Source organism: Engystomops pustulosus, chromosome 1 (assembly GCF_040894005.1).
Source record: "Engystomops pustulosus chromosome 1, aEngPut4.maternal, whole genome shotgun sequence".
Taxonomy (NCBI): domain Eukaryota; kingdom Metazoa; phylum Chordata; class Amphibia; order Anura; family Leptodactylidae; genus Engystomops; species Engystomops pustulosus.
In genome coordinates, this window is record NC_092411.1 from 117,417,938 (window position 1) to 117,444,406 (window position 26,469).

General features: G+C 38.5%; 1 protein-coding gene across 11 annotated transcripts in view; it reads left to right on the plus strand.

Moving 5' to 3' along the window:
* Nucleotides 1-26,469, plus strand: part of TRPM3 (transient receptor potential cation channel subfamily M member 3) — a 415,524-nt gene that overhangs the window by 345,062 nt on the left and 43,993 nt on the right. For 4 of the 11 annotated variants that reach the window (XM_072151012.1, XM_072150963.1, XM_072150975.1 and 1 more), the window contains 9 exons: nt 1,081-1,116; nt 1,263-1,403; nt 2,732-2,761; nt 6,400-6,689; nt 8,550-8,778; nt 10,393-10,560; nt 11,161-11,241; nt 15,377-15,514; nt 18,240-18,368. In XM_072151012.1, coding sequence (XP_072007113.1) covers nt 1,081-1,116; nt 1,263-1,403; nt 2,732-2,761; nt 6,400-6,689; nt 8,550-8,778; nt 10,393-10,560; nt 11,161-11,241; nt 15,377-15,514; nt 18,240-18,368 — 1,242 coding nt within the window. The remainder of the gene's footprint in view (nt 1-1,080; nt 1,117-1,262; nt 1,404-2,731; nt 2,762-6,399; nt 6,690-8,549; nt 8,779-10,392; nt 10,561-11,160; nt 11,242-15,376; nt 15,515-18,239; nt 18,369-26,469) is intronic. The other 7 variants (XM_072150967.1, XM_072151020.1, XM_072150965.1 and 4 more) reach the window with 4 other exon arrangements.

Here is a 26,469-nt window from a genome sequence, read left to right on the forward strand (position 1 = left end):
GTCTGTACTCATGCATCACTCAGGACACTGGTCTGCTCTATAACATGCTGCCTGCATCCTGCACAGCTATATTGAAGCAAATTTTCAGAGCCTATTGGAACTGAATCTGGATCTTTTAGGATTATGATGTTTAAAAAGGGTGCTGTCCAGAAAATTCCTAATGTAATGTGTGCTAATATTTAGTCACTGAAAAACATCTCAGTAACCATGTCTTCTAAGCGAAGCAGAATTATCATCGGTATGGACTATTGTACTACATATGAGTACATGCTCATAAGGGCCTGGAGTTCAGGTCCTCCAATAATAGAAACAATATATATGCAGCACTCCAAACAGGCTAAGATAGTGATGGAATAAAGTGTTCCTTTTATTCCAGTTATAGATAGACATTGTTTTATTTTGCTGCATGGAGGCACCAAAACCAAACATAAGGCCGTCCTGCAAGTGTAATCTCAACTACCACATAAGAGGGTTTACCGTTAACACACACTACATTAGGAATGTGAAATACAGTATTTGTAACTGAGTTTGATTTGGCCACCATTAAAAGGGTTGTTCTGGCTTTTAAATTTTTTTATGTAAGGCTGGGGAATGCTATAAAAAAAATCTTATACTCACCTCCTCCAATGCTCCTGTTCACCCACAGCATTGCCAGTCACTGTTGCTGTAGTAGGTGCATGGCACAAACAGAACAGGAGTGACTGAGAGGTGAGTATAAGATTCTTATAATCCCCCCCCCCTCCCCCAAGCTTTATATAAAGTTTTAAAAGCTCGGCCAACCCTTTTAACTGTAAATATGTAATGTGTAAAGAAGGAGTCTTTATGTTTAATATGTAGACTACTATTCAAAAGGAACTGAATATCTGAAATACTGGATGGAAACATACCAAAATATGCTTTAATATTTTAATATATGTTAGACATTTTACCTATAGAAAAAACAAAATTTACCATCTATGGACAGCTACTAAGCCTTTTGAGTGTAGGTGCGTTCTAGTAAACCGGGATAATAAGCTGTAAACATCTGCAATGTTCATCGACTGCTGCATCTTCTTATTTCATTTATGTCTTCTTTCCAAGCGAGAATATCCAGGTTTCGGTTGGATCTATTTTAAGGTGAATTACATAGCCTAATATATTTAATTTCTTTCCATACATTTTAGTACATATACTTACCTGGTCCTTGTCTCTTTATAAACTCTATTGTTACCTCCTGTTTTTGTGTGTGTTCCTCCATTTTTGTGTGTGCCCTTTTTTCACAGGGAAATCTACCTCCAGACTACAGAATAAGTTTGATCGATATTGGACTTGTTATCGAATATCTAATGGGAGGAGCATACCGTTGCAACTACACCAGGAAAAGATTCCGAACTCTGTATCATAATTTATTTGGACCAAAAAGAGTAAGTTAAAAGTGAAGTTATGTTTATAAATTTGAAACTCAAGCACTTGACTTCCACATAAATTATCCTGATTCTTCTTAGGAATAACCACTGAGCAGGTCCATCTTCTTCTCTAGTGAACTGTTAATAAGTGCAGATAAGGAATATATCAACATACAGTTGAAAAAAATCTCAAAAAGTATACCATCGATTTGAATAAAAATATTTTATGTGTGTTTTTTAACATGAGAAAATAAGTTAGACAGTTTGTCACTTCTTAAAGGACATCTACCATGAGATTTGCTGATGTTGATTCAAAGCTAAACAGGCTGGTCATATAGTGGTTAAAGCCAGAGGGAGTAATGATAGTGATGCCAGTGATGATACTGTTTTTATTTTCCAGAAAACTTTTGAAACTCAGTTATAGTGATAAGTAATAGCCTCAACAGAACCTTTAGCCATCCTTGTGTATTTGAATGGGTGTTCCCACTTCAGCAAATAAATATTATTGTTTGTTTGATGAAAAGTCATACAATTTCTCAATATACTTTCTGCATCAATTACTCGTGATCAATTCCTCATCTGTCCATGAACAAGGATCATGAATAGTTTCACATAGAATAATGAGAGCTGTATGTTATAACGGGCTGTGCACCTGTGTGACATCACATGACCATGGACAGATTTCTATCTACTGGGAGTAGACATAAAAGCTTTCTATAGAATGACAGCAACCAGAGATCTAGAATTGTGAGGAATTTATACAGAAAGTATATTCGAAACTTGTATAACTTTTTATCAAACAAACAATTAAATGTATTTGCCAAAACGAGAATACCCCTTTAAGCAACCCAGCTGCCATTCATACAGTAGGTCTTCAATGCTTTAGAAGCAGTTAAAGTGTGAAGAGGAGTTATATGTAAAAGACAACAAAATATATTGTGAGAGCAACATTCATCGTATCATAAATTTCAAATTGTAAAAAAAAATTTCCATTGAGCCATAGGGCAGTTAGGAAAAAAGAAGGCAACATAAATGTTTCTGTCTCCCTTTCCAACAATAAATCAAACTGTCTAACTCCCAGTTTATATGTGCACCTTTATATTACCTAGTTTTATAAGGACATTAGATATTTTATGTCACTTAAAATGCCACTTTGCTTCGCTCATTTATGAGCTGGGCTACATGTGCCAGTAACATTTTACCATATTTTACATATTATGTGCTCTAAATAATTATGGAATCCATAAGTACAATGTAATTCCTAAATTGATATACTGTATTTATATTGTATCTTCTTTAATCTACATTATTTTCATACACTTTAAATGTTATTCCCTATCAAACAGCCGAAAGCCCTAAAGCTACTAGGAATGGAGGTAAGATTCTTCTCTTTTTCTTCCATTTTTGCTATGCTATGCTACAAATCAGTTAACATTTTCTTTTATTTTCTGACATGCCTTTTTTGGTAAATAGATCTTAATGTCAATTGAATGTTACTTTTGCTCTTGTCAAAAAGGATATCTCTAAACTGATACAGTCCACACTGATTGGATAGTACCAGAGTGTTTAGGAACACACTACATACTGCTAAGACCCTGTTGTCAATTCATTCATAAATCCTTTGGAGGAATCACAAAGATAATGCACAATGTACGCTCAGGATTGCCACTAAAATTTCTGGGGGCTCCTGACTGCAACCTGCCCACATCTTATAACACCACATTGCAAACATATGCTTAAGACTATCAATGGCCCTGAGCTGTAGAGATTGTGGACCTCCCCAACAGTCTCATTTTAGATGATCTGACATTTGGTGCATAAAAATAGTAAAATAACAAAACTTGCTAAAAAGAAAATAAAACATTACTAAACCTAATACAAAGAGAAAGTACCAAATCCATTCTTACTACATAGTTACATCAACACAACCAAGCTTATACATATAAATGGTACAAGAACCATGGTGACCACATAGATACGTTACCATAACCAAGCTTATACATAGAAACTAAGATTACTAAATAGATTCAAGACCAGAACTCAGGTTACCAAAACTGAATGTTATCAGAAGCAAGCCTACTACATGGATATAGGATCAGAAGCCAAGATTACTACATAAATACCTTGCTAGAGCCAAGCTTACTACAGTACATAGATACAGGGCCAGTATATAAGTACAATAAATACATGATTTACTAGAACCAACATTACTACATAGATACAGGGCCAGAAACAAAGAAGAGTCAGACACCTTATACTGCTCCAGTCTAATCAGTATCTGATGCTGGTTGATAAATATGACATAGTATAGGACTGTTCCCTTGTAGGTCGTCCTCATTGGAGAAGATAACAAACAAAGAAGCATAGTTGAGCTGTGGGAGGAAGACTCCACATGAAATCAGGAGGAGATAAGGAGATACATGGCTGCTTGATTCTTCAGTAAGAGCAGTGATAGCTTACTGGAATAACTAGAGGCCTTTGGGCACCGAGGAAAATTTCCATACGGGGCCCCTCTCCCTATATTATGACGACCAGGTGGGGTCAAAATACAACACCTAAACTTGTGCTAGCTGTAAAAAAAAAAAAACTACCACCTCTGCGAAATCAATATTTGTGTGTAGGGGGTCTTTGCTTCTGCTCCCTTTAGATTTACTACCCCTTCCTTGTCGCTTTTTCCCCAATCTCTCCCCATGAGTGGTGGCTGTCTTTTGCATAACTTTATTGCCAACACATTAAAAGTTTCAAACCGATGTACTGTTCTTAATAGCACAAATTTTATTGTATTGCCAATAAGGTTACAGTGTCTGCAGTTTTTGTCTGCAGTTTTGCTGGTCCATTAAACTTTTTTCATTGGATCGCTGTACCTTTGCAGCAAGAGGGACTTGTGCCTCACTGGACCTGGGTCTAGTGGTGAGCTGGAGTTTATCTCAGTCTTCTTAGGAGCACACAGGTTACTCAAAGAGCTCAGCTTCCTCTACCAGTGCAGACTCTCCTGCTGTGCTCTGTCCCCTCCCCTCTTCTCAGTGACGCGACTTACAGAGTTAAAAGAGAAAAGAGAACAAGCACAAACTTGGCTGTAAATGGCCCTGTAAAGGGCCAGAGGTAGACAGCTTGTCTAGCTCCTGACCTTCACATCAGGGGGCCTGTCTGCAGGAAGAGGGTTGTCTGCTGGCAGAAGAGAAAAATTAATGGTTACAGCCGCCGCGCCCCACCCCCCCCTCCCTGTGACCAACATTTTTACATCACTGATAGCACCCCTGCTCTTACCCTCCAGATGCCGACTTTAGAGGACAACAGAGACACAGGCTCTAGTCCTTGTAGTAAGCCGCTCAGCAGGAGGAAACAGGATGGAAAGACACAGCTTGCTGCATGTTTTCATCCAGTATTTTGCACAGTATGCAACGTTCACACCCCTACATTGGCCCAGTTTATTTTATAGTACATTTTATTATTTTACAGTATGTACTCACTTAAATCGTTGTCCTAGTAAAGAAGTTTATATGTGTACAATATACCGTAGTTTTAGGGATATTTTATTGTTAGATGGAATGGACCATTAAATCTAGTACTGTACCCACGATATCTATGTCCCTTGGTGCTAATACCATTTTAGCACTAGCTTCACATTGTACAGTACTTTTCATTACATTAAATTTAATAGACCTGTCCAAAGACCTGAGTTACTTTCTTATCCCACTTGGGAAGATAAATTTCCCAAGATAAGTTTTCACACTTTCATATTTATCGATAGTTGGGAAGAAAAATGGCGCTATATCCCCAATAGCTAATATGTGCACATATATCTAGATTTAATTAACTGAATAGATTTCATTTATTTGAATAAAATGTACAATAGATGGTGTGACTGAAAAAATATTTGCTTAAGTACATGCTTGCACCATCATAGGCATTTTTTAAGTATTGCCTTTAGGAAAGATTATAGAGATATGGAGGCACAATACCACATCACAGTGAGTGCCTAAACCAGGCACAGGCTCCATTTGCATGGATCTTAAAATCTAGTAATCTATTTTTTCTATCTCTGGTACCTATTTCCCCCAATATATATACTTCAGTCAATATTAAGCTTAGCTACCAAGCTCCTGCATGATGAAACTGTATGGACTATATCACATAGGCTTTCCACTGGGAGGAAGGCAAACTCCTATCTGAGCCAACACTGATGATAAGAGTCCTCTCGTATTGTTATAATAATGGAAATGACCGCATAGCATCCATGAGCATCCATTTTCACAAGTGAAGAGTCACAGGCTGCGCTTATTTCTACGCCAAGTAGTACCTGGTGTAGAAATAAAATGCTGCGTAGCCACCTGAAGAAGCGATCACAGGCGCCAGCATATCATAATTAACCACCACGGTCTCTAAGTCTCCTTCTATCTCTTAAAAACAGAAGGATAATTACACTGTCCTCCCAGCAGACAAATAACTATTTCTAGTTGTCTATGTAATGCTGTACAAAAGCATCATGGAACTGACCGCAAACCACAGAGAAAAAGTGATATGAACAGGCAGGAGACTGTATACAGACAATTTTTTTCCATAGGAGTGCTTCTTTAAGGCCAGGACCTGTACATCACAGGAAACTTTGCAGTGTCCCCTTTCTACCGTTCTACAGCTACTACTGTAGATCTTTTATTTTATATAAATGTAAAAAAACATAACAATACATAACACAAACCAAACATAATATACAATATATACGAAATATATACAATAGCTTAACTGCTGGTCCAGCCCCATTCACACCTAGAAAAAACATTAACTTAAAATACACCGAAATGAATAAACACTAATTACCACATCTCCCACCCAACTGATTATCACATCCTAAGCTACTACTGTATATCCCTTCTGTGTAATAATTGTTTTGTGGCCCTATTCTAATGGAGCTTTCATTCAGGTGGCATGTACAATAAAAATAACAATAGAATACCCTCCATGAATATCATTATGACCATTCAACCCATGTAACTGGTTATCATATCTGTAACAGGATGACATACCAATGAGAAGAGGGAGGAAGACTACCAAGAAGAGAGAAGAGGAGGTGGACATTGACTTAGATGATCCAGAAATAAATCATTTCCCTTTTCCCTTCCATGAGCTGATGGTATGGGCAGTTCTGATGAAGAGGCAGAAGATGGCTTTGTTCTTCTGGCAGCATGGAGAAGAGGCAATGGCAAAAGCTCTAGTAGCTTGCAAGCTCTGCAAAGCCATGGCACACGAAGCATCGGAAAATGATATGGTCGATGATATATCACAAGAACTAAATCACAACTCCAGGTTAACAATTGTTGTAAGATTGTGAGAAATCACTGTGACTGATTGTGTTTGAATCTAATGTTTTTTTGTGATTTTAATGGTTAAACTTATAGGTTTTGTTTCCTTAAAGGAAATCAACCATTTTTGAACTGAACTAATTTACTGATCACTTATTTTATATTTACTAGAAACTGAAAAATGAGCTATAAAAATATTTAAATGAGGTTCTGGGGCTCCAGCGTGTAACTACTAAGGTGCTTGGGGCTCCCACTTTACATAATTATGCACACTACCCTCCTGCCCTCCCCTTTCTTAGCCGAGCCAGTGACGTCACCCAAATATCTCGCGCATGTGTGCTCGTGATTCTCAATCTTCTGCCGTGATTCGCATTTCAGCAGGAAACTGGAGCTCTTCGTAAAGCTGGTGCCGAGCATCTTAGTAGTTACACCCTGGAGCGCTATAGCCTCATTTAAAGAAGACCTGTCAGATCCATTTGGCACCCTAAACCAACTACAGGCTGAGGAAATGAGTAGGCAAGCTAAGTATAATGTTTTTTTTTGCCAAATGCTTTAAAATTATACAGGACAATTTCGGACACTAAACCACCAGTCCATAAGGACTTGTGTGTGGTTTAGTATCCCAAATCGCCCCTGAAAGGTTCCTTTTGATCTGTTTAGAACTCATTTTTCTCTACATTTGAGCTGTAAATAGAAAAAAGTGCCTTTATGAGCAAGAAAAAAAAACCTACTAGTAATGTTGGCTTAAAAGTACATTTTCCAAGTGGTTGATTTCCTTTAATAATAACACATAAGGGATAATTAGGGATAAATGAATGATCACATGGGGTCTCACAATCAGCTGAACAGGGGATCACCAATTGCCCTGTTCTGCTCTGCACTTCCAGGTTTTAGTCATCATGTTAGCCAATTCATAAGTCCCATGGAAGTCGATGGAGCACAGGACAGAGCTCTGCCCCATGCTCAATTGACTTCTATAGGACCTCTGCTGAGACCCTCTACAATCATACATTTATCCCCTACCCTATAAATAAGGGATGAATCAATTACACAACCCCGATAAAGAGTACCTAACTTTTTCATAGCACAGTATATCTCATCTATGAAATGTCTGTGAGTAATTTTGCTGTTGTCTCTAAGCAGCTGGGAGATTTCAGTGAAATTATAGAGTGGAAGGCAGGAGGGGCATAATATGAAGCCGGAGTAAGTGAAGCCTGACGAAGCACTTCACTCTCATAAGATATATTATATATTAGTTTTATCCTGGCCAAGAGCCAAGTGTACATTTTTAATCCTGTGCTTATCTTCACCTGGTCGCATGATCTGTGCATCTACCAAATTTTTCCTGGCAGTTGTCAGACCTTTGTATGCACCATATAGTTCTAAAAGTCCTATGAGCTACACACTGTCATATCTAAATGTACATAGAGTTTAGTATTTTTATTGTAGCTTTCCAGTGACAAGAAGAAACATATAAATCAGGAACAGAAGTCAGGGAACATAGTCTAGGATATCATATCATAGGAATACACAGCAGCATTGGACCGTTGATTGGTCCATTGATTGATGGTAATTGTCCAAAGATTGGCAACATTATCAGAAATGTAAGGGTCCATGAAAAAATGGATACTCTATAAAAATATTTTGGGTTGTAAAAAATACCAGAATGAATTGGAAAATCCATGTGAATACAGCCTAGTATATATTGCTTCCATATCATACATTTTTCTTAGACACTGATCAAGGCCTTCTAATTTATGATCAATTTTAATTGCCTCTTGTACATCTAGCTCTGTAACAATGAGTTTACAAGAATGCTTTCTATGAGGGAATATAATAAATAACCAAAGGCATTATGTTTCAGGGAGTTTGCGCAGCTGGCAGTGGAGTTATTGGACCAGTCATACAAGCAGGATGAACAGATGGCAATGAAATTATTGACCTATGAGCTAAAGAATTGGAGCAATGCCACATGCCTGCAGCTTGCAGTGGCAGCAAAGCATCGGGACTTCATTGCTCACACATGCAGCCAAATGCTCCTGACAGATATGTGGATGGGCAGACTCCGGATGCGTAAGAATTCTGGTCTAAAGGTTAGAAACCGTATAAAGCAAAGTGTATGTAAGGTTTTAAAACATTGATTTCATTTTTTAAAACAGTCTAATGGTTTTCTCATATGGAAATTACAAAGGACATATCAAGAAGTCTGTTTTAGAAAATAATTATATATTCCCTTAAAATGACAATTTTAAAGACTCTTTTCTTAAAACTGAGCATTGTGTTTCAATATTTTTTTTACAAAAATAACTATTCAAAGGAAATCTACCATCAAAATCAACCATGAAAAACCAGGGACACTCAGAGATCCAGGCACTGTGACTGTGGTAGTCTTCTTATATTTGTTATCCATGGCTTCCTTCCATTTAAAATATTTTTTTTAATTATGCTAATGATCCTGAAGGGTTCTTGGGGGTTGATGGCAGATCTCCTCCATTTTCTGGCTTTACAGGCTGTTTCACCGTCTCTCCCTCCCCCTCTGCTCCATCTTCACTAACCCTCCTTCCTCTGCCTGATGTAATCTACCATAAGCACAGGAAGTTTCAGCACACAGTGAGAGGGAGGTGAGAGCAGGGGGTTGGGTCAGACATGTTTTGCTCATTGTAACAACCTCTGAATTTTTCAGCGCTGAGGGGCTCTTGTAACAACCCCAGTAGCCCTTCAGACTCATTAACATAATTTTAAAAGTTGATATTAGAAGGAAGGAGCCCTTGGATAACAGATATGTCCCCATGATTTGTAAATTGCTGCAGAATATGATGGTGCTATATGAAGATTATTATTATTGTGATTAAATATTAAACTAAAATAATCCCACATTGGTCAGCTACAGGGGCAATTAGCCTCTCTGGATCTGTTATCTCGGTTTATGACAGAATGGTGGGATATTGCTCAATAACCCCTGACCTCAAGCCTGTCTATGCAAACTTCAAAGGGACCACATGGACACCACCCCCCACCTACCCTTTCTCCAGGGACTAAGACAAAGAAAATGTTTAAATATTCCTGACTATTCCCCTTAATTAACCCTTTGGCCAATCATGAAAGCCACTATGGACTATTAACCCCTTCCCGCCGGAGTCCTTTTTCGTTTTTGCGTTTTCATTTTTCACTACACACCTTCAAAAAGCTATCTTTTTGAAGCCACCGGCAGCTTCGGCGGCGGCGATCAGCTGGAAAACACCCGCAATCAGTGCTGGCAGGGATCGCGGGTGTTACCGGTAAGCCTTTGCTGCAATATGCAGCAAAGACTTACCGGCTATGGAGAGGGCCCAGCGCTCTCCATGCACCCGCACCCGGCATGTGACGTAATAATAATCACATGTCGGTAAGGGGTGAATCTGAAACCTAAACCAAATAGAGGAAATATAATATAATGTGATATAGAGGAATACGCTGTTCACATGCTGGAGGCAGCCAAGATGAAAATGTTCCATGTTTCTGAGTGAGATTGAGTGAGCTAAAAAAATTAACCCTGTGCCAAGGCAGAGTGACTAGGTCATAATTATTAAGTAACAAGATTATCACAGTGCTTGAATCTATGAGTAAGTTTCAATGGTTTATCATGATTGATTTTGATGGTATATTTCCTTTAATATATATATATATATATACTTTTGACCTTACCATTACCATCTTTCTTGCTTTAGGTGATTTTAGGAATTCTTCTCCCTCCTTCAATTCTTAGCCTAGAGTTCAAAAACAAAGATGAGATGCCATACATGTCACAGGCCAATGAAATAGACCTGCAGGAGAAGGAAGTGGAGGAGCCAGACAAGACTGTCAAAGAAAAGGAAGATGATGACATGGAGCTGACGGTAGGAATGAACCATCGAAAGCAGACCTTTGTTTAGAATACATCTTCCCTAGACATTTAATAAAGTGTTAATTAAAATAAACTTTGCAACATGTTCCATATCCAGTCACCTTACCTAGATGTTCCATCTCATCCACACTTAACCATCCTGCTCAGTCCCTCACTTCTCTCCTTGAACACCTTGAAGTCTACTAATACCCTCTTCAAAGCAGATTGTCTTGTACGCTTCTAATAATGAATCCTTTACTGTCTGTGTCTTGAATTCACCCCCCTTCATGCATTAAAATTGCGTTTCGTAACATTTTTAACTACAGATGATTAATTTTCGGATATTTTTTCCAGCAAAATAAATAAGTAGGTAAATTCCTTTGTGACTCTCAGTTTCATAATATTTCTGAAACAACCAGCTGCACACATACCCTATGCTTACTTTATGAATGATTTAGAATTTAGCTTTGAATTGCTCCTTTTGTAAAACTTCCACCCCAGAGATAATTACGTTTTTATATAAATCAAGGTATTTACGTTATTTCAAGATCTACATGAAGGTGACGTATATCTAAAAGGGATGGGCAGTTTAAAACACAACTTTTTTATGCAGGGAGTGGTGAGGGTGTGGAGTCGCCCACCTGAGGAATCATTTCAAGAAAGAATGGTGGACTTCAAGACAAAATTAGATGCTGTAAGTACTTGGAAACTCAAGGTCATTCATTACTAGAGGGTGAGCAGGATGGATAACTGCCTTATTTCCTTGTGTCATTCCTTCACTCCCAACCCCATCATTCTTGTAATATTAATCAATTCATTACACATCCTAATCTTTTCCCCATCCTTCACCATATGAGAATTGTTTTGATCATTATTTGCAACTCGATCAGACATCTACAGCTTGAATACTTGAAGAGGACAAGTCTTCTCTCCTGATATGTCTGTTTTAGTTAAAAAAACTTTTGAAATGTATAATACTGTCTTACATAGTAATGAGATCCTATTCACACCCTCATGGTAATTCCCAAGAGCAGACCCCAAAACCTTGACAAATCAATAGTGAAAATAAAATGTGACCTAGTTTTTCAGCATAAAAATAAAAAGCTTCAAAGGGAGATAGTATATATTTCACCTCATGGGTCTATTCAGCATACCATTCAGTATATTAGCACTCAAAATGATTGTCTTGTGGAGATCTGATTCCAGTTTGATTTAAAGTCCAGATCACACATTTAATTTGTAGGTGATTAAAACATGTCTACTGCCAACCAATAAATATAAATAAATATGCACACAATGTAATAAAATTAAAGTGCTTATCGTACAATTACTCAAACAACAAGGTTTGCTACAACCATAGTATATATTGTGCACACAGTTCACCTCACCCAAACAAACATATCCAATAAGGTATGGTCCGCCCCTCCACTAGGGTAAATGCAACTTTGTAGCAAAACAATTTACGGTCCAGCCATAAATGAATAGTCATGACTAAGGACACGTACACCGTCTGAAACGGGTTGGCCTTGATGCACGTCATTGTGGTAATGTACATTGATTTTATTACAATAAAATGAAGACCCGCATCTGCAATTTGGCTGGACCAAAATTTGTTTTCCTACAAAATACTACCACCATAGCCCGACCCTGGGTCTCACTTCTCGCTGGCTTCTTCCCAGGCACGATAAGCATTTTATTGTTAAAAACAAAATAAATGTTTAAAGTTATCACAAAAATTACATTAAAACACAAATTAAGAATCTACAACCTTAAAAAAATGTTTCCACATTGTATAAATTCACATGTGTAATCATTTTAATTTATATTAGTTACTATTTTATATATATATTAATTCCACCCTAGGGCTTAAACGCATAACAGAGGTCAGTCCGTGAATCACACACTGAGCCGTGTCTTGTTTCACGGACCAACCACACTGCCAAGGAGGGGATTCCTTACATAATAGCGATATCTGATCTAAGGAGTCCCTGCTTCCCCACTAAGCAGCAGCACCATGATATAAGTCCTGAGTGCTGAGTATTGCAGTAATGTGCATGCTTGCAGTGCTCATGAATGGTAACCTATTATTTATCCCCTAGCTAGGTAATCTGGAAAAACTTAAAATTGCATAGATATACCTTTAAGGTCTTTTTTTTAATTATTCCACATTTTACAAACTAACACTAAACTTGAATATATAAAAAATCTGCAAATAAGGTGGAAATGAGGACAATGCTCGGAAAGTAGTTCCAGACTGATTTACAATTTAAATCTTGTTATACTGGGATGTGGCAAGCAGTAATTAACATTAATGAAATGCATGGACCCCTTTCAGCTCCACACAAAGCTCATTTTTACAGAATAATACATGTCAGAATTTTCATTCAATGCAAAACGGGAAAAATAACAATGGAATCAATGTCAACTCTGAAATTGTTCAATTACAAGGTAATGATTAGTATTATCTCTCACTGATCACAAGCAGCACAACAGACCAAAACAGACCTGAAATGTTGTCAAAAATTCTGCAACATGTGGCAGATATAATCCTAGGGTTACTGAGGAAATCAAACTAAACAGAGCAGCCTGATTCAGGATTAAATAATTTGTTAGAAGATAGATATTTGTATATTTTGCATATACTCTCATAGGAATAATCATACAGTACACAGTGCTTACAAGGGGTGTGGAATGCTATTATCACATACATATCAGCATCAGCCCCCAATCATGTAACTGGTTTTGATTCTTATGGCATATATACAACATAGTGCGATATATTAGATAAACCGTTGCAAAAGAGGCGCCCAAAAATGATGCTGTATGAATACAAGCACATTCAGAATGCAGAATGCAGTAGTGCCTGTCTCTACTACTTCCAGCCTTGTTGCTTGCAGGCTTGGAGTTATGCTGTGACGGTCATCTCTTGTAGTCAAATAGAAACAAATCCAGCAATTATTCCCTTACTCTGATGGCGAGAGAATATATTCCCAATCTAATGTTTGGTGGGGGATTCTCACCAACTCCAATCCTCTGCAACTAAAACTTGTGAGACATTCCATATAAAGGAAATCTGTCATAAGTTTTGATCACATAAAACTGCAGGCAGTATTAGGTAGGGGAAAAAATGAAATTTCACATGGCCATAAGTATTTAGACCCTTTGCTGTGACACTCATATTCAACTCACATTTCCTTCTGATCCTCTCCGAGATGGTTCTACTCTTTTGGAATCCAGCTGTGTTTAATTAAACGGATTGGACTTGATTAAGAAAGGCACACACCTGTGTATATAACAGCTCACAGTGCAAGTCAGAGCACATGAGAATCAGGAGACAGGATTGTGGCAAGTCACAAGTTACATAAGAAATTCAGCAGCACTCAAGGTCCCTAAGAGCTCAGTGACCTCCATAATCCTTAAATGGAAGAAGTTTGGGACTACCACAACTCTTCCTCTACAAGGCCATCCAGCCAAATAAGCATTTGTGGGAGAAGAGTCTTGGTGAGAAAGGTAAAGAAGAACCCCAAGAGCAGTGTGGCTGAGCTGCAGAGATGCAGTAGGGAGATGGGAGATAGTTCCACAAAGTCAACTATCACTGCAGCCCTCCAACAGTCGGGGCTTTATGGCACATCGTGCCAACGGAACCCTCTCCTCAGTGCAAGACATATGAAAGCCTGCATAGAGTTTACAAAAAACACATGAATGACACTCAGACTATGAGAAATAAGATTCTCTGGTCTCATGAGTCAAAGATTGAACTTTTTGGCGTTAAATATAAGCAGTATGTGTGGAGAGGTTCATCTTCCAACAAGACAATGACCCTATGGACACAGCTAAAATAACAAAGCCGTGGCTTCAGAACAACTCTGTGACCATTCTTGACTGGCCCAGCCAGAGCCCTGACCTAAACCCAATTGAGCATCTCTGGAGAGACATGAAAATGTCTCTCCACCAACATTCAACATCCAACCTGAGGGAACTGGAGAGGATCTGCAAGGAAGAGGTAGAGGATCCCCAAATCCAGGAGTGAAAAACTTGCTGCAGCATTCCCAAGAAGCCTCATGGCTGCACCAGCTCAGAAGATGCTTCTACTCAATACTGAGCAAAAGGGCTGATTACTTCTCACCATGTGATATTTCAGTTGTTTTTGTTCAATAAATTAGCAAAATATCTACATTTCTGCTTTTTATGTCAAGACGGGCTGCAGAGTATACATTAATGAGCAAAAACTAACTTTCCAAAAAACTAACTTACCAATTGGCTGCAATAAAACAAAGAGTGAAAAATATAAAGGGGTCAGAATACTTTCTGTGTTCACTGTATATGGAACATATAGACTTCACATATACACACACATACGGCATATACAAATCACATATACACATCCATACATGTATACATTCATATACATACATGTGTATGCTCACTGTCAGAATGTCTTCCCATCTCAGATCAGTCAGAGGCCACAGATCTGACTTCATACAGCCCAGTAGCTGCTGACTACATGGGGCTGCCTACATATGCAAAGCAGAAAACATAGAATTTGCAGAATAGTCATAATAGTTTTGTAAAAAAAATGTCATACTCATGAGTAGTATGGTATATTCTGTGCATGGCTACACTATATATGCACAGTTTTTCTTTTTCCAGTTATGGCATTGAAACGTTTTGTTCAGTTTCTTATATTTATATTGTTTTAATTGTGTGTTAAGAAATTAAAATTTCCATTATATAGTTATGGTTTTAGCAATGAAAATACTATGAAGGTAAAATAAAATGTATTCCACTATATAATATACTGCTAGATAACAGTGCTCCACCATTTATAGGCAATGCTGGCCAGAGGCAATGGTGATACAGCCAGAAAGAAGGAAGAAGAAGAACATCCACGACATCGGCTCATACCACTGGGAAGAAAGATCTATGAATTCTACAATGCACCAATTGTTAAATTCTGGTTCTATACAGTAAGTGGATTGTTTGGTGTTAAAAGGGTTTTATTACTATGAATATTTTCCCCGTACGCATGGAACAGAAGTTAATTGTGTTTTCACTTGATGTCTGAACACTGGATCCCCCAGAAATCACAAGAATAGCCCATGTGAATAGCAGTATCAAAGCTCAGCTTATTATAAATTAATTTCTATAGGACTGCTTACAGAGCCTGTACATGCACACCACTGCTCTAGTCACAGGGGTCAGTTGTGCACCCTCAGAATCACTTGGGGTCCCAGTAGAACATACCAGCAGAACATACCAGAAGTAAATGAAATTAAAAGTATTGCATTTGTATACATTTTAGTAACCCTCTCATGCCTCCAACCTGTACATCTATCTAATTAAGTACAGGGTAGAGGGGACCTGCCCTGCACAGTATAGCAGCCTGTGAGGGCTCTGAAAACATCTAGCAGTGCCGTTTAGGATCACTAGCATAATTATTAAAGTTGATTTTAGAAGGAAGAATACCATAGGTACTGAGTATATCCAAGACCACACTGTCATGTGCAATTTCCACTTTTAAAACAAAAATAATAAATGTCCGCGTTTTGCGGTTCTGTAGCAGTGAAGTATTTGCTATGAGTCAATTACAAGCTACCCATAGTTACCATGATACATTAGAGGAGATTAATCAAAAGTTTCTGAAAGCAAAACTGTTCTGGTTGCTAATGGCAATGGATCAGAGCTCAGGTTTCATTTTACCATAGCAGTTTATAAAATGAAAGCTGAGCTCTGATTGGTTGCTCTCAGATAGTATAGATAAAGGAGGCCCTTTGTGTTTAAAGGGGTATTCAAGGAATATGAACGTGTGATACAGAATGATACTAAAAATAAATGAATATAGCAAAACTCAATTAAATTAATCACAAAATTGAGCTTAAATTGTTTGATTTGATGATTCACAAAATTGTATGGCCTTTCTAAAGTATGCGGAGTTATTACCAAGATGGCCGCCACTGAAAACTACATGTCACATGATCCTTTAGTTCTCAGTACCTCTTATGCTCTGCTCCCAGTGATGATCTAATAGACTGTCCTGCTCTGTTACCATAGTAATGATGTGTGTAACTGCCATCACTGCACATTACCTCACTGAGATGACATCTCACCACAACATTGGCCATATTGGATGCACTACAACCAACCGACTACAGCAAAACATAGTAATAATCACATGACCTGCCCAGGCAGGTGCAGGACATGTGATGTGGACATGTGACCAGTAGCCATCTTCTGTCCGGTGTCTGTTGCGCACAGAGAAAATAAATGGATTGATTAAAGACCGAGTAGCATTTTAATTCCAGTCTGGCAGCTTCCTTCACATGGAGGAGCATAAATAAAGCAGTAGAAATCAGCTGTGAAATAGATACATAAAGTGTTGTCTGTGCTGTGTGAGCACTGAGGGTTAACAGCTTCCCTGCTGTGAAGATAGTGTCCGGAGAACAGAAGGTGGGGGAAGGAGTGAAGAATCTGTGCCACAGATTGAGGTGCAGAGACAGCAGAACGTTATGCAGAGTCATGGCCTGAGATGAATAGAGTAAGCAGGAAGCAGAAGCCCTACCTCCTCTCCAGCAGTTAGTACATAGTAGTTATGGGAATTCTGTCTCTTTATACTGACCTGGATAATGTATAACAGCTCACTAAAACAAACCAGCCCTTCCGGCTCCTTTATAGCTTGATATTTAATTTTATTGTGAGACATTTTCAGGTGGCAACCCAGTTTGGTTGAGTCAAAAGGGATGTGGCTTGGCTTTGCTAGAGCTAGCTTTTTTGTGTAAAAAAAGTATGGTCACATATACATAAGCAGCATAGTCAGAGGAGACAGCTACAGTAGGAATTGTCTAAACTTTGGAGGATAGCAAAGAAATTACCGGACTTAGGTAATGAAAGTAATGGGCAAAGTTCTCCTATATCACAAGGGCTATTGATTTCTGAAAAACAAATATTATCACTCTTGACACCAGTAAGAAAAAAGTGCCAAAATGTAAGTTCATTTGCATAATTTATGGTCACACCTTATTTCACAGGAGCCACTACCTCAAAGCATGTTAAAACTGGAACTGCAATTTACATTAGCAGCAAAATGATGGCAATTTAGCAAATCCCATCTACCTCATGTTATAAAAAACCAAAAGCAAGTTCTGCTGCAGGCTTAAAATCAGGGTTTGAATTCAGGGTTCAAATATAACATTCAGCTATTGCATTATCCCTGACAAGCATTGCTTCCACCATAGAAGCAACATCATGGTTTCAAACCACAGCAGAGACCATCTGTTTTTCATTAATCCAAGAATATTTGACCTGCTGTCCCCAACCTGAAATACTTTATAAATGTGGAACCATTTATTATGCCCAAAATTATGACAGATTCTTGTTGTATCTATTGCTAGATCCCCTGGTATTCATAGTCACCTATAGTGATTCAGAGCGGCTCATGGCAATGTAGCTGAAGGTGCATTTTGAATAAATGCATTTTATGGTATGGTGTCCAACATATTTATGAAGCCCTTGCATTAGTTTAAGTGTGTCAAATAAAATACAGATTTCTGGCCAAAAACTTTGGGGCATCTGTGCTGCATGTGGCTGTGTACTTCCCTTATTGTTTTCAAGAAGCAGATGGTACAGGGCAGTGTATTAATCGAGTATGTGTGAATGACAATTACATCTAATATTGTTATATTTCTGTTTTTACAGATGGCTTACATGGGCTACCTTATGCTCTTCAACTACATTGTTCTGGTAAAAATGGATCGGTGGCCTTCATCACAAGAATGGATCGTCATCTCATATATATTCACTCTTGGAATCGAAAAGATGAGAGAGGTAATGCCAAATATCCTGAATCTAAAGCTATTAATAGACTGGTGAACCTTTTACAAACTTTTAACAGAGTGTTTTAGAAGTCATGATGCCTATTAAAATACACATGATACCTATTGTGTATAAAATATTCTGTATATATGAACTACATTTTGTTCACTTAGAGACATTGGGGGACATGTGTCATAGTTTTTTTATTTGGAAAGTGTTTTTAGCACCTTATATATGATCCTGTCTTTTTTCTTGGTAGGTTCAACTTTGGGCTTCTTTTTGAGACTTTTTGTTGCAAACGTCTCAAATCCACATGGACATAAGTCATGTGAGGGGGTTAAATGCAGGAGTGGACACTACTGTTAATTTAGGATTTGAGGCCGTGGCCTGCATTTTTAAGCGCACTAGTCACACCCTAGGGGGGCGACATATGAGGCTGTGGTCACATATGGGGGCACATTTACTTAGAAATTTGGAAAATGCACTAAAAGTGCTCTGCTCATGTGTAATGCTGTGTGTGACAATTCACTAAGATTGTACACCAGAAATCATGAATCTGCCGCTTCCCCGCACTGGCCCGACATAGTTCCCCATCTTTTTTGTGGTGTACCTTTAACATAGAGCGTGCAAGTTAAATACAGCGCTGGGTCCGAATCAGTCGGACTGACCAATAGCACGCCCCTAATTTGCGTGGCATGGAGGCCAGCACAACTGTGCCACAAAAGGCTTGCATGCGACACAATAGCAACTCATACATTTCTTAAATACCTGTGCAAGCTATATTAGCATAGAAGAAGGTGCACAATCCAACCAAGTGTGGGGCAAAGCCCTTAATAATTGTTCCTCATGGTGTTAACACATGTGTTTTCAAACGCATCACAACAGCTGAGAAAAGGAGATTTGCCTAATCCACATAAACTTAGTGTCAACAAATGTGTTTGTTAACAATGTGTTACCATTTGTGTTAACATTGTGTTAGCACATGCGGTTTGTAAACTCCATGTTAACAGCAATGTTATTAGGCAAATCTGTTCTTCTCAAGTGTTTTGATGCATTTTAACACCACGTGTGACCTCATCCTTAGAAGTAACCAATACATTTATTTTAAAAAGTAAGACTTGAAACACAACAGCAAAAGTTGCAGTGAAAAGTCGCAAAGACGACAAAAGTCGCAAAAAAGGAGACAATTTAACTGGCAGAAATAAAGATACATATCCAGCATAGAGACCCTGGTAGATTTTCTTTATGATGGGAAGAAAATACAAGCATTTTATGTAAAATGTGATGGAAAGAGCTCTGCTTTTAGTGTTTGCAACAATAGTCTAAAATGGAAATCCTATAGTTCATTGCCTGTTGTAGCATCAGTCTTCTACAGAGGGCCTAACCAAGAAGCATATATGATCCCCTTTACTTCAGTGGCAAATCACACAACTAATGTATGCGCTGTAAACATGCCACACAAAATGCAATCCACACAAATGACTTACACACATGCATCATGTAGCACAATGGATTTAATTCCCTAGGATGCAAAGGATGATATCTTCACAAAACGTATGTAGCTTTTTTCACAGATTTTACAGTAGATTTCTGAGCAGCGTAATATTTATGTGACATGGATTCCAGACTAAGACTTGAATTATAGTTTTCTTAATGAAACCCCTCCAGCACTAGCCTTTGTGCAGCAGAGGCACTCTAAAAGGAGATCACATTGGGAAAAGACTGCAGGAATAAACCTATATTTTACCCACCTTATTATGGGTCCTCCCTGAAGAGATAAAACATGTGTACAACAGTCCTACAGTCATAACCTAAAAGTCTCTTACTACCTTACAATTCTGTACAGAAAGAACCTCTGGAAAGTATATAATTTTGTATATTCTGAATAGTAGTTTGCTTTTGCATTATGATTATATTATGACGATATAAACACACAAATATATATAACATTTTTTTTACTAAATATTTACTCCAATACCTCCTATTAAAAGGGTATTCTCATATGGATATTCACATTTAGTTTATTTCATCTGCCCCATACAAACATATCTTCAATTTAATTAAACAAAAATGTACCTTTGTGAAGATAATTTCCCATAAATGTAACCATGTTGATGGTAGATGAGATAGGTTACCTTGGATACGATCACCCCACATACGGGCAGAGGTGGCTATGCATGTACTATTAAGGCCTCTGGCAACCTGGATTCAAGGTTCATTACCACAGGACAGCTGTGGGGCATGCAGTAATTCCGTGACATTCCTAAGAAAAAACGATTTGTTTTTTTGTGTGATTACTCCAGCAGAGGTGGTCGTATCCAAGGGCAGCTATCTCATTTCTAAGGGACAACAAGGCTACATTTATAGAAAATCATCTTGACAAGTTATTTTTTTTTAATAACATGCAATTGTAGAATATAGCGGATGTATTCAATGAAATATGAATACCCAAGTGAAAACACCCCTTTAACTAGTTGGAGCCAACTAGTAATACCTCAAAATAATCTCTTCTGTAAGTAATAGCAATTATTGCAGTACTATTGAAATAGAAGCATGGAGTCATAAAATGTAGACTATACCGTTTACATTTTTTTTTAACATAGTAGCTTATAGGTGACACATGACACTGTATATCTATAACTAAGTAGTATATGAAATGAGAACTGACAGATATTACAAAGCATAGTGTGTAAAAAGTCCATCTGGGATCCACATATTAAGATTCTCACTGGAGAGAATATAGATCAAGAGGGCGTGTGGTTGGTGGCAGAGTGGGAAGCACATCCTGCGTCTGAGCACTTGCTACACCGGCATAGCAGGGTCTGCCATAGAATTGTACACTGCACAGTCCCCCAACCAAATTCATTAAGAGGGCAGAGCCACCTGACTGCAAATGCAGTATGGAGTATGGCACAATATACAAGTGAATCTTTCACTGTATTGTTGAGCACTTTAATACTTAATTCTTTTTGGTTCAATGGTGCACATTTATCAAACTAGTGCAGTCTATTCTATGTGCCGTTTGCCTGTGGATTGTGTAGAGTGCACCAGATTCATCAAAACGTTGTTCTGGAAGTAAGCACTTTTTTTTTTGTGGTGCACTTTGTTCATGCTGCAGAATTGTGGCGCAGACGGAATTGTGGCGCATGTCAGTAATAAACGTGGTGCAAATTTCAGACTAAACACTAACAGCCCATTTATGTGCACGTTTTTTCTGTCTTCTTGGACACAGTGCAGCCGTGACAAAATTGGCACAGGCACTCACATAAATACATGTGCAAGCAGTTTGCACATTCTTTTTAGTGCAAAATCAGACAGAAAATTGGCACCAACATTTTAATATAGGTGGGCCAATGTTTCATATTACTTACCTTTGTAGCATAACTGTTTTAATGATATATTTATATGTGGAAAGTGATTACAAACACTGGTGCAGTTTTCATATTGACCACAAGAGGACTCCACAATATCAAGAATTATTGTGTAGACACCTCCATGTTAAAGAATCTTCAACCAACTTGCCATAATCAGACAACAAACACTAAAGGCATATGGGTTTGTGGAATATCTCTTTTTCAAATAGTAGATTGTAAATTACACTACAATAGAAGTTTTCAACTCTCTTGGAAAATTTACTGCAAAATATGGCAATGAAGATTTGTGCTTATACACATCTGAAAGCTCCTTAGGGCTTGATACCACAACTGAAGTTCCAGTTAATCTAAAAGGTGTTCTTTATTATTGACATAATGGGGCAGATTTACTTACCCGGTCCTGTCGCAATCCCGCAGTGCGTTGTCCGACGAGGTTTGTCCGAATCCGTTGGGTTGTCCGATGGCACGCCCCCCGATTTCTGCCGCATGCAAGCCGATGCGCCACAATCCGATCATGTGTGCAAAAAATCCAGGGCAATTCGGCGCAAAAAGGAAATATTCGGGAAACCCGACAGAATCGCGGTCCACTGACCCTTAGTAAATGTGCCCCAATGTTTCCTTGCAGTAAAATGAAGATCCGCTATTTTATTCATGGGACATTAATGTGAACGTCACTTTATGAACAATGAAACAAAGATTCTAGATAAACAAGAAAGGGTGTTTCCTAATCTGTTACACTCTTCCAGGCACATATTTAATTATAAAGGCCCCACTTACACCATGAAATAAAGGCGAGAAAAATGACCAGGGGTATTATAGGACTGTTCGCTGAATAACACCACCCTATGGACCTTCTTCGACTCAATACCAATCAATACCACATCTGACTTTCCCCAACACAAACCACAACAGACAAGAAGAAAAATAACCTTTCCCCTCCAAACCCTGATCCTTGACTCCCCTGTGATATCACATAAGCCCTTCTTACCCTTCTCTAAACTGCTATCACCGCAGACCTGCATTATGGCTCTGCCTGACACACCTGTTCCTGACAACCAACTTAAAAGATTTGGCAGGAGTATTCCATCATAAACAATTACATTTAGCCTTTAGGACGTGTTCACATGTGTTTAAATTACAATTTATGTGCAGCAGCTTGTCCCAATCACAGTTGCATTTACTGGCATCTAATAAAAAGAGATTTGACAAGAAAAAAGATTCCTGGAATTTACAGTCGTGATTCCAAACGCAATTCAAATGCAGTGGTGCACATTTACTAAGAGCAGTGCAGTCTGTACTATGTGCACTGTGCCTGTGTAGTGTGGCCATATTAATGATTTGTGGCGCTCGCTCTGTATGAATATTGCGCCCCTTGCACAGCCCCTAAAGAGAGCTTAGAAGAACTCCCCTGCTCAAAGACCTTCTCAGACTGACTGAACCTCTGGGTTTAGACTCCCACCCACAAGGGGTTTTATCACCTCCCCTTGTGAGGTAGCGAGCACTTGTCCAACCAGCTTACATCTCCCTCACAGAAAGTACAGAGCATACAATTGGATAGTACATTTAACTCATGACCTCCCTGGCAGAATCCTACAGCTGCAATTGCCAAGTTTCTCATGCTAAAAATCTCCTAATAAGGTGATCAGTCTCACCAGGTAGCTACTAACATGGAGAGGGACGCATTTGCAACCAGTACCTGTCCCATGCATTGGCAGGGATGTTGCACAGCACCAACACTAAAGGGTAGTGTGCGACACATGTGGCAAAGGCACATCTTAAATACTTCTTCATACTACAAAAAAATGAGTGATGAAGCAGTTCAAGTCAGTTGAAACTGATTCTAACCAGAAGGTCTTCTGATGAGTCTCAGCTTTTAATGTTAAACTCTTGTAACTGCCTGCTATGTCTAGTCTCCATTAGGATGACATCACCCCTGTAAAGTCATCACCCATCTTATGATGTCATTATATACACAGTATTACATGCACCAACATCACAATTGTTGCTCAGTAATAAAGAGTTTTTTTTACCAAAATACAGACAAGTATGCAGGGGTATAGGTTAATAAACAGATTAATATCCAATATCCCTAGTAATGCAGTTTAGTACAGAGATTAATACCAACATCCTGGGTGGCCAAAGGCAGGTAAAGGGGTTGACATATTTTGGGACTGAGTTTGCACAGAAATATTCTGGTGGATTATCTGCCACTGACAGAAAGCTAAATTTTGAATTCAATCTTTATTCTTTATTCAAATGAGCGTCTTGGTGCCGCACCATTTAACTGGATCAATCTCTGCAGATGCTGTTCTCTCAATTTTACATATTAGGACAAATAATTCTCAGAAAGTATGAGATTGTACTAAATGTCCTAAAATAGTTATTCTAAATATTTCAGGTAAGAATCACTGCTCTTAGAGTTATACAATTAACATTAAGGATTTTACTTTAGAGACATGCAGGCATTTCTCTCTATTCTATTGGATACAAGTAATTGAGACAACCAACCAAACACCTTTGGCTGTTTTTTAACCCTTACAGGACTTGGACCTTTTTCATTTTTGTGTTTCTGTTTTTTACTCCCGTCATTCCGAAAGAAATAACTTTTTATATTTTTCCGTTAACAGAGATGTGTACGGGCTTGTTATCTGCGGGACAAATTGTAGTTTTAAGTGATGCCCTTTTTTTTTTACCTGTACATTTTTATTAAAAAATTTTCAAACACAATATAATACATCAGGTAGTCCATGCAATATTTGTTGATTCATATAACAAACTATGCTTACGGTTCACATAATGCTGTACAACATCTAGCTCGACATTCAAGGTAAGGTATCCGACTCAAAGGACATCAGTGGCACCATTTTTAAAATTCCATGCATTGTACTGGAAAGCTGAAAAATAATTCCAAGTGCAGTGAAATTGACAAAAAATACATTTGCAGTTTTTTCTTGTGGGTTCTATTTTTACGGTTTTCAGTCTGCGCTCCAAATCACACTTTCCCTTCATTTTTTAGTGGTTAAGATCACTGGGATAACCAAATTTGTATAGGTTTTATTAGGTTTTAGTAGCTTTAAAAAAAAAAAAAAAAATCTTTTGTACAAAAAAATATTTTCCATTTTGTCAAATTCTGAGGCTGATAACTTTTACACACTTTGGTATACGGGCCCATATCAGTATGGGACCTATATGACTGCATGATAATTTTTTATTTTTATTATTATTAACAGAACGAAAAATGGTGAAAAATTTGGGACGATATTTGGGACGATAATGATATGGGGATATAATATGGAACATGTTTATGATTTTTACTGTTTATTTTTATATGTGCTCTGGGTAAAGGGGGTGATTTAAAGTTTTACTTTTTAAAATGTTTTTATTTTTTTTTTGTTTTTTTTTACTATTATTTCAGACCTTCTAGGGTACTTTAAGCCTGCAGGGTCTGATTGCTCATACTATATACTGCAATACTACCATAGTAAGTTTACTGGTGATGTCTAATAGCCAGCCATCCGGAGGATATTGGAGATCAGTATCTATGCAAGCCTACGAGTCTCTGAGACATTAGGCTGCCATAGCAATTGATTGAGGCCATCCGATGACGACATTAAGGGGGCATCGATTGGCCACCCAAGATGGCGGCGCCGGCAGCTCTGATAAGTTCTGCGGTCGGCGGATGATTAGTCTGGTGCAGTATAAGACTGGAAAGTCCTACTTTGCACCTCCCAATATTACATTTTCTGGCATACTGACTGAAATTTATGGAGCAGGGGCTATTTTTTATCCAACTACACCCCCAAATTACTGAGTACATGCCCTTTTGTAGACAAGTTGAAAAACTGCCTAAAAATGGTGTAAAACCATCAATAAATATGGTGAATTTCTGGCGTACACAGATTAAAATATATCCACCAATGGCTTTGGAATGTCTTTACAGCTACTCCCTGGGGATATAGGGACTTCTAACAGTTCTATCCATGGAACATGGCCACAGTATGATCTATACTTCACTGGCCTCATATAGCCATGTTCTTTATTCTTTAATAGCCACTTAGTTGTGGAGCAGATGAAGTGAATATAAGAGCTAAGCAAGAAGTTTAGACCACACCTTTTTTAATAGACTAGTATGAGTGTGGCCTCTGGGGAAAAAAGGGGCATGGCTTCATTCTTAAAATTCTGTGCAATCAAAAAATATGCGAATGCACTAAAAACTTTGCCTCCGTATTCTGGAGTAGACTGGATCAACTATTAGATCTTTTTTTTCTTGCCTATGTGCTTTCTTTAAGGCCAGAGTGTCACGGCCACACCCGTGAACCTTGGTACGGCATCCATCTGGCGCGGCATCCCTCCGGCCTGTATTCACCTCTCCAACGCTCCGGCTTCCCGACTAGGCCGCGCACCTGCTGCCCGACTAGGCCACGCTCTCCTGCTCACTAGGGCGCACGCCGGATCTCCTAGCCTTAAAGGGCAAGCGTCCACCTGATTGGCGCTGGCTAATCCAGCCTCACCCTTATATTCCTCCACCTCCCTTCCTGCCTCTCAGAATCTTCTCCTAGGATCTTCCAAGGTTTCCAGACCTAGCTTCCTAAAACTGCTCCTAAGGAAGAGAAAGCCCATTAGCGTTCCCAGACGCTTTCCTGTTCCCAGCATTTCCAGATGCCCCGGTGTTTCCTATGTGTTTACAGCATTTCCAGACGCCTCCATGTTTCCTGTGTGTCTCCAGTGTTTCCAGACGC